Source organism: Pungitius pungitius, chromosome 13, assembly GCF_949316345.1.
Source record: "Pungitius pungitius chromosome 13, fPunPun2.1, whole genome shotgun sequence".
In the NCBI taxonomy this organism is placed as follows: Eukaryota; Metazoa; Chordata; class Actinopteri; order Perciformes; family Gasterosteidae; genus Pungitius; species Pungitius pungitius.
The window spans coordinates 1,385,739-1,393,928 of record NC_084912.1 but is presented as its reverse complement, the minus strand read 5'-3'; the positions used below and the strand labels follow the sequence as shown (position 1 = coordinate 1,393,928).

At 43.9% G+C, this 8,190-nt stretch overlaps 2 protein-coding genes across 2 annotated transcripts in view; both read right to left on the bottom strand.

Annotated features, from left to right (window-relative positions):
• wipf1b (WAS/WASL interacting protein family, member 1b) overlaps positions 1–2,894 on the bottom strand; it is a 12,741-nt gene extending 9,847 nt beyond the window's left edge. Inside the window, 1 exon segment of the mRNA XM_037466168.2 lies at positions 2,642–2,894. The gene's annotated coding sequence lies outside the window, so the exon portion shown is untranslated.
• A 1,875-nt stretch (positions 2,895–4,769) lies between these two features.
• On the bottom strand, positions 4,770–7,312 carry ciao2b (cytosolic iron-sulfur assembly component 2B). The gene is made up of 5 exons (XM_037466194.2): positions 7,095–7,312; positions 6,639–6,718; positions 6,380–6,505; positions 6,245–6,290; positions 4,770–6,156 (listed from the first exon to the last, which is right to left on the bottom strand). Exons 1-5 carry the CDS (start codon positions 7,210–7,212, stop codon positions 6,053–6,055), a joined length of 474 nt encoding a protein of 157 aa, XP_037322091.2. The 5' UTR covers positions 7,213–7,312; the 3' UTR covers positions 4,770–6,052.
• Between the last annotated feature and the right edge of the window lie 878 nt (positions 7,313–8,190).

Here is an 8,190-nt window from a genome sequence, read left to right as displayed (position 1 = left end):
AACCAACATGGGACAAAGCACAAAATATATATTAATTATTGGTCCAAAAAAGACGAGTAAATAAAAACGTGTCATTAGTCTTGCTAGCTGCTTTACTGCTGTTATTAGCGAGCTAACGCTAGCTTGCTGGAGGCTCCTTACGTTCCTCAAAGCGGGACAACGTGGTGCTTTGGTGCCGTGTTACGTTGACCTTTTTGAGTTTATTCAATGTGAAATGCTCTCACACCTTGGACGACTTGACTCAGTCTTTTCCTGCGTCATGTGACTCACAACCACTGCCAGCGCTGCTGGCTGCTCTTTCCTCTACGGCGGCTCGGCTCTTATTTTTTATCTTTGTTCAGTGCATCTCCGAGTGACGTAATAATCGCGCGACACAACGAATCGATGATGAAATTTGTTGCCAAAACTTTTAAGAATCGATTTCATTGATTCATTGTTGCAGCCCTGGTGAGGTTTCTTTATAACAAGAGCCGACGAGCGGTTTACAGTCTTTGCAGGAAAATGGCCGACACGGCACCAATAAAAAAAGTAAATTGATCGAAGTGAATCTGTGAATCTAACATAATTTATATTCTCTGGGAAACATAAGGGTCACTTGCAGAGAGGCCGTAGACGCAAACGATGAGGCATTAGTTGCAAATAACATATAAATATTAAGTATTGCACAGTATTGTTCCATCTAAACTAGAGCGGCGCCGTGGCAACAAGAGGCCCGTTGTGTCTCAGTGTTTTCTATATTTCCTCTTTGCAGTGACATCAGCCATCTGACCTCTGAGAAGTAAGCGTGTCCTCGGGTTCAAGTATCGCTCCACATCGGGAAGATCTACACGACCAGCGACCTGAGACCCATCGGCCCAAACAACTAAGGAGAAAGACCAAAGACAAGGAGAGGAGAGGACCCCCCCCCCCCCATGTCATCCTGTCATACAGTCACATGAACATTAGTGCAGCTCGCCTGCAGGCTAGTCAGCCACTTAGGACGCTTTGTGATCGCACACAACACATGACTCACACACACACACACACACACACACACACAATGTCCTTCAAGGGCTTCAGAACGCCAAGACACACACCGTCCCTTCTGCGGTTCCAGGCTCCCTGAGGCCGTACCTGCAGCTCGCTTCACCTGAGAAGTCATCCGACGGGTTTAGAGTCACGACAACAAAACATCAAGCATCATCCCCCTCCACTTTTACATCTTTATGAGTGTAACACACACACACACACACACACGAGGCGGTCATGTGTCTCGGTGGATGGACGGATCACATGCTGCACGCAGGAAGTGGAGCACAAAGGGGGCGATCGGTGTGGCGTGTTATGTTCCCTCCGTGGCCCCCGCACAGCAGAATTAACCATTGTAGGGGTTTCCGGGCTGCCGTGGTTACCGCCAAAATAAATGCCTTTAAATATCTTCTTCAAATGGTTTGCTGGTGATGATTTAAATGAGACCCTGAGGCCGACTGACTCTGGACTCTGTGTCGCTTTGAGGGCCCCACAATTCAACGCCGCGATCCGCGACGGATACCCGTGGTGGACGCCACTCCGGGGGGGGTTTCGTGAAGACCCCGAGGTCAAATTTCTCCATCTACAAATGTCCACCAACCTGAACAAAAAGGTCCATCATGCCCACAGGGTCAATGTGCACAACAATGCTGTCAATCAAATTATTCTGCAAGTAAGGAGTATTTTGATTGCCCATTCGACGCAGAGTAGTAAAGGAACCAGACAATATTCACATGATGCTGGAGATGAATCAAAACAGTTGCTTTTTAACGAAAAAAAAGTAATCGACTGATTGAATATTGTTAAAGAAAAAATAGTGTGTGTGTGTGTAGTTTCATCGGTTGTGACGCATGAAGGTTTAGACAATAACTCGCAGCATATGAGACCCATGCTTGTGTGCAGAATCTTCTCATCGATCCGACTGCACCTCGCTCGCTCTGCAGAAAAGGAAAGCGGCGAGGAGGTCAAACGGAGGCAGAGAGGGAGAGCAGAGCGGCTCCGTCGCTCGGGTGCCCTTCGATGGGGGGGGGGGGGGCGGAGAATTCCATCCATTCGAAAGCAAGTCCATAAACTAAATGTTTACAGGAGCGACTCGGCCTCGGCAGGGTGTGTGTGTGTGTGTATGTGTGTGGTGTGTGTGTGTGGGGGGGAGGGGGGGGGGTGCAGGTGCGAGGAGGGGAGCCAAATGGCCTTCTGTCAAACACACACACACACACACACACATTCCTCTGACTCCGTGCCACTGAATGATGTGAATGAGAAGTCCAACTAAAGTCAAGAGGTGTGTCTTTGTGTGTGCATGTGTGTGCGCAACTGTTGTGCCCACCAGCCCCCCCCCCCCCCCCTCCCCCTCAACACACAGCTCTATGAAATGAAGAAAACACCAAAATATGTGGTAACACTGCAGTCTGTTCCCTCACAGCTGGTTCCCTCCCTCTCTCTCTCTCTCTCTTCAAGGGAAATAAGACAGTGAAAAAGTACATGCCTTATGTTCACGTTGACAACACGTGACCAGCTGCAGCCTCACGCCGGGCCAGTTTTCATGAAGACACGAGCAGGAACACAGTGAACAACGCAAGACTCACACTGGCACATCATTCGAGGGAGGAGGGGGAAAAAAACGAGGACAAACCTTGGATTGTTTCCAAAAGCTTTGCCAACCGACCGAAAGCTGCTTAGCGGGGCGGAGGAAGCGTTTATCTTCATGCATGAGCCTTCACTGCTGGAGGAGCTTCCGAGCTGCTTTCTGCAAGATGACAACTTCTGTTTTTAGGGGGTGTAAACCTGAACTCGGGTCTCGCGGTTTCCGCTCCACTGAGGCTATTTTCCACACACACACACAAGCACGCAAAGGGTAAAACTCAAGCTCAGAAGCAGCGTTTTGCTCCGCGTACCTGTATCAGAACGCAACACTCCGCGGCGGGGTGGCGAGGAGGTGTTGGGGAGGTGTTGAGGAGGTGTGAGGAGCTCTGTGCAGCCAATCCCGGAGACTGCGCGAGAGGACGCGCCCGCTGAGCGGGCTCCACCCAGAGCCGTATGTAGAGCGGGCCGAGCGAAGCGTCACCGGCGCGACGCCGCGAGGGGAAGGACCGTTACTCCTCAGCCGCAGAAACGAGCAATGAAGGAACATGATACCGATGGTGATTTAAAGAAAACGCAGGAACTCTGTTTTTCGTACAGCGGCTAAATGCTAACATTTAGCTAGCTAGTATTCATGAAGTAACGTTGGCTAAGCTAGCCGGTAGGTTAAGCTAGTCATAGTGTTCAAAAATGCATATCTATTTAAACTAGTTTGGATTAAGTTCTTATAATAAACACAGGCCCAACATAAATTCTAAATGATGTCCTAGCTTTTAGAGGCTTTTTGTCTTGGAACAGAGGATTTGTTGTTTACTGTTTAAGTTCTTGGACCTCAGAATGTCGAGGTTGACTGAACCCTGCATATTCACGGCTCTGGGTTCGGCTCGTGCAGCTGTGTCGGCTGGGACTCTCATCCAAGGTTCTAGCAGTGACGCAATGTTTCCAGATGTGGAGCTAGAGAAAGGCCTCTAGTTGAGCCTTAAGAACAACAATTCGTTACCCACTACTTAGTCTTATATGTTTTATTTTTACGGTTTTACAGGATTAGTAGTAGAATTTATATTTACTTATATTTTATATTTTATTATACTTTTATTTTATTCTATTTTTATCTCATTTGCACTATGTTGTCTTTATTGTACTGTCTTCATGCACCTTCCGCCAAGACAATTTCCATGTATGTACAACATACTATGGCAATAAATGTTTCCTGATTCCTGATAATAGGATGAGTTGGTGGACTTTGCTATTTACTTAATTGGTGCATTTGGAGCAGAGTGGCACCAAATATCTTTCTGTAATTCAAGATTAAAAGTAGGATTACAAAACAACAATATTGTAAAAATATTTTATGGTCTGTAATAAAGGCTATGTAATAAATAAATGACAATATGTTCACTTGGAGCTCCTCATACTATTATAATTATATTTATTTGGTTAAAACCATAGTCCAAAGTCACTTACAAGGGAATCAAACCCCTACGTATAATGGGGGAAACATTTTAGAGAATATTTAAGAAGAGGGACTTTAAATAGAATGACCACTTATTCTCTACTTTCGCTTCACAAGCCATGTAATCCCATTAATAGATTTGAAGCAGTGTTACTATTCTTACTAGTGAGAGATCACCCAGCTGCTCAGTGAGTCCAGTCAGGTGGGGGCTGGTAGACGGACTCGTTGGACCACTGTGCTGAGGGCTCATTGTGCCAGCCGGGCCTCCTCGGATCAAATGGACATCAGCTTCTCATCATCAGCCGCCTACATCGGATGTGAAGGAAAAGAGGGAGGACGCCTCCTGGTGGGTGAACGTGGACTTGGAGATGAGATGTTTTATTGCGTTGAGAGTTCGGCCCGTGATCGCTGCTTTTAAACTAAACCACTTCCTATTTCACAACACTCACAGCACCGCCCCTACACGGCCTCAGAATAAACACTGAGTTAAGTCCTTTTGGACTGAACTAAATTTAACTTTAAATCAGATTAAATTGGATTTCATAAAGACAGCTTGTGACCTGTGTGTATAGATGAATAAAAACGGATTTGTGTTCATGTATGCATGCATATACACATATTTTTAAGCTCAGTGGTATGAGACGCCTCCTTAACCACCATCGCCTAGTCCGCCGAAGGACGACTCTAAAAAGGTTAAATCAACAAAGAAAGAAAACACGAGAAAATGTAATTGTTTAATACATATTTCCATCTTTAATTAAATGCCAAAAGCATTATTAATATATACAGTTTTGGGATAGTCCCAAAAATGCTGAATTACATATGTTAGAATAATAGAGTAAAGAACCTAAAATATGAATTACTGTGAGTGACCTGACAGGCAGTTTCATATTTTTTTTATACACTGATGTAGAAAGTCCAGGTGAAAGAAAAATAACTATTTAAACCCAAATATTCTGCATAACAATAAATTGCTTTTTAATACTCTTCTGGTGCAGAGATGTTTTTCTGCATTTGTCTCCACCGTTTGCAGCTGTCCACACCTGGACACAGCTGGACTGATGATGGAGGATGTGTGTGGAGCCAAATCCAGGCCAAAAGTTTGAATCATTTGAAAGACAAACCTGAAAGTTTATGTTTTGTTCTTGAACATTGAAACATAAAACAAGGTATTGAAAAACAAAAAAAAGTGAACGAAAAGTATTTTGGGGTTGAATTTAAGTTTTTTTTTTGGATACAATATTTTTTTCATTTTTCACTTTTATAATTTTTTTCCATATTCTCTGTATTATATTTTTCGGTTTCCATATTTTATATTTTCAGATTTAAATCTTATATTTTCAAGTTTGAAATATTTTTCTCACTTTCAGATCTTTTTTTTTTCCACATTCAGACTTTTGACCCTGAAGTGGCGTAAGGGGCGGGGCATCATCTGAGAGGGGCGAATAAACATGAGTGACAGCTTGCCTGTGAGACACAAGCTGTTGAACCGAGAAAGTCTGAATGTGTCCTCAGACTTATTCGTTGAGCTGTCACTCATGTTTACACGCCCCTCTCACAGTTGATGCCCCGCCCCCTTCGCCACATCGGGGTTAAAAGTCTGAATCTGAAAAAAAAAGATTTGAAAGTTAAAAAAAAGATCTGTAACTTGAAAATATAAGATTTAAATTGAAAATATAAAATGTACAACCGAAAAAGATAATACTGCAAATATGAAAAAAAAGTATAAAAGTGAAGAATGAAAAATATTTTACTGAGCTAAAACTATATTCAACCTCAAAAAACTTTTCGTATTTTCATTTGGAATACATTGCTGCATACTTAAACTTAAACTTTGAGGTTGACATTTGTTTTTCAAATGATTACAACCGTGGACCTGGATTTGTCTCTGTAGATGTGCAGGTGGAAGGAGAGCTTGGTGCAACCTTCTCACCGGTCAAAGACAAGAGTCAAACATCATTGGCCGACCGACGGCTCAGAGCAGCAAAGACGACAGAGCTGATTGGCCGCTCAGATGGTCTTGGTGGGGGTCAGGCACTGGTTGACCACCTCCAGCAGCGAGGAGTTCTCCAGAGCCGCCGCGACTCTCTCTTTGTCCGCCAGCTGTTTGTTTACTGCACAACGCAAGACAAACAGCGTAAGGAAGGCCGCTCGAAATGAGAACGTAACATCCCCCATCATGCATTCTGCTTCTGCATCTACCTGCTTCCTCTGAGGCGTGAGTCCCGGGAGTGATGTGGACATCGATCTGAGAAGGACAAACTCATTCATCTCACATTGTGGGTTTATATTAAGTAATTAAATATGCATCATTAGAACACACACACACACACATACTTTGAACCGGTCTGGCAGGGAGCGTAGCAGCTTGACTTTGATTGACAGACCAATGAGTGTTGCCATGCTGCAATGGGGGATTGTGGGCGTGAACTCGATGCCCACGACGCTCTCTGCGTCATTCACCTGAGGAAACACGAAGCGACGTCATTAACGAACACCACTCAGAATCATGTCGGACATTGAGGTAAAATGTACTTTGGCTTGTTATGAATAACTGCAGGGGGGGGGGGGGGGGGACAAACTAGAGGGTTGGTACCTGCACGCGGACCTGCTCCACCACGTTGAGCTCCTCCAGGGACAGAGGATGCTCCGGGTCGTTGATGGCTCTGATCAGATGTGACTTCAGTTAAAGAATTTAAGGCAACACAACCTGTGTGCGCATGTGCAGCACTCCCGAGTAGTCTGTATGTTATTATTATTAATATGACAACGATTACAATGCTGTTTTCTACAAACGTACAAGGTTAATGAGAACACAATACAATAGTTATATAAATATATATTCTTGATTGCATAAGTAGCTATATTTGTTTTAGCATTAATTCAAGTACCTGACTAATGCTTTACGATAAAATAAGTTGCGCTCTATGTTTAAAAAGGCAGCTTAACGAGCACAAACGTCCCCTGACGGGGGGTCAAACGCGGGGTGAAGTAATGTGACTAACTTAGATAGTTAGCATAGCAACCGTTAGCTTAGGCTAAAACCGGATATCGAATATTTCCCTATCGTCGATGGGGTCGTGCACGTCCTCGTCCTCGTCGTTTGACGTCAGCAGCCTGTCGCCGGACCGCTGGAAGATCACCGGGTTGGCGTTCTCTAAACGGGACATGTTGATTCCGTCCACGTCAATCAAAAGATGTGCGCAGTTAGCGCAGCTATGCTAGCGCCAGTGTTTGATGAGACAACGGAAAGCGACGAGGCCCAAAAAAGCGAAAGAGAAAGTCTTAAAGGGACAGCGCACCCCTCACGTCCTTCAGCGTGTGACTTCCTGTTTGTCCTGCAGATGGCGGAAACTACCCGCTCAAGTCCAAAACGCCTCCAAGTCAGATGTTCAAAATGATGGATTCACAGGTAAAGGCCACAACACTGTGATTCATTGAGCTACCTTAACATCATGGAACTTTGTAATTAAAATGTTCAGTTGGTTTCTATCAAGAACTTTTAACTCTGTGCTTGCAAGCCGCAAATTACGACTAATTTGTGCAATCATCCATTCAATGGTTTATTTAATGTTATATATATATATATATATATATATATATATATATATATATAATGATTTAGCATATAAACTGGAAAATGGGTTTGTCGCATCTACTTTCAGTTTTTCCCAAAAGACCATTCATTTATCTCTCTGGGAAGCATCAGCAGAAGTTGGTGTCCACAAATAGAATTGTCAAACACACTATAACTGTACGCACTAATAAAGAGCCTGATAAGATCTGAACACGATATAAGTACAGCTGTAAATTGTCAGTTTTTTTTTATAGGAGATCGATCTAAAGAAATAACCTTTGGGCAAAAAAATGATTACATCCTTTACATGTGTACTTCCTCCACCGTGTGGGTTTCATCAAGACCGAATCTTAATGAGCTGCTTAAGTCAGTTTGAATGCAGGAGAAGGGTCGATATGAGAAACTCGATCGCAACACGTTCACCTTTTGAAATAAGTTTGCATGCAGTATAATGAGGCTGCATGTGGCTGCTGACGCCTACGTGACACTTGTAATATAAATGTCACGCAGAAGGGCAGCAGCAGAGGGAAAGGGCAAAACACTTTTCTAATTGCTGTAATTTGGACAAGCA

Bases quoted from the DNA above. Each gene is read 5' to 3' on its own strand.
- ciao2b (XM_037466194.2), bottom strand. From the start codon at position 7,212: ATGTCCCGTTTAGAGAACGCCAACCCGGTGATCTTCCAGCGGTCCGGC. The intron at 6,719-7,094 runs ATATCCGGTTTT...AACTGAAGTCAC, and splicing joins CGACGATAGGGAAATATTCG to ATCTGATCAGAGCCATCAAC. The intron at 6,506-6,638 runs GTACCAACCCTC...GTGTTTCCTCAG, and splicing joins TGGAGCAGGTCCGCGTGCAG to GTGAATGACGCAGAGAGCGT.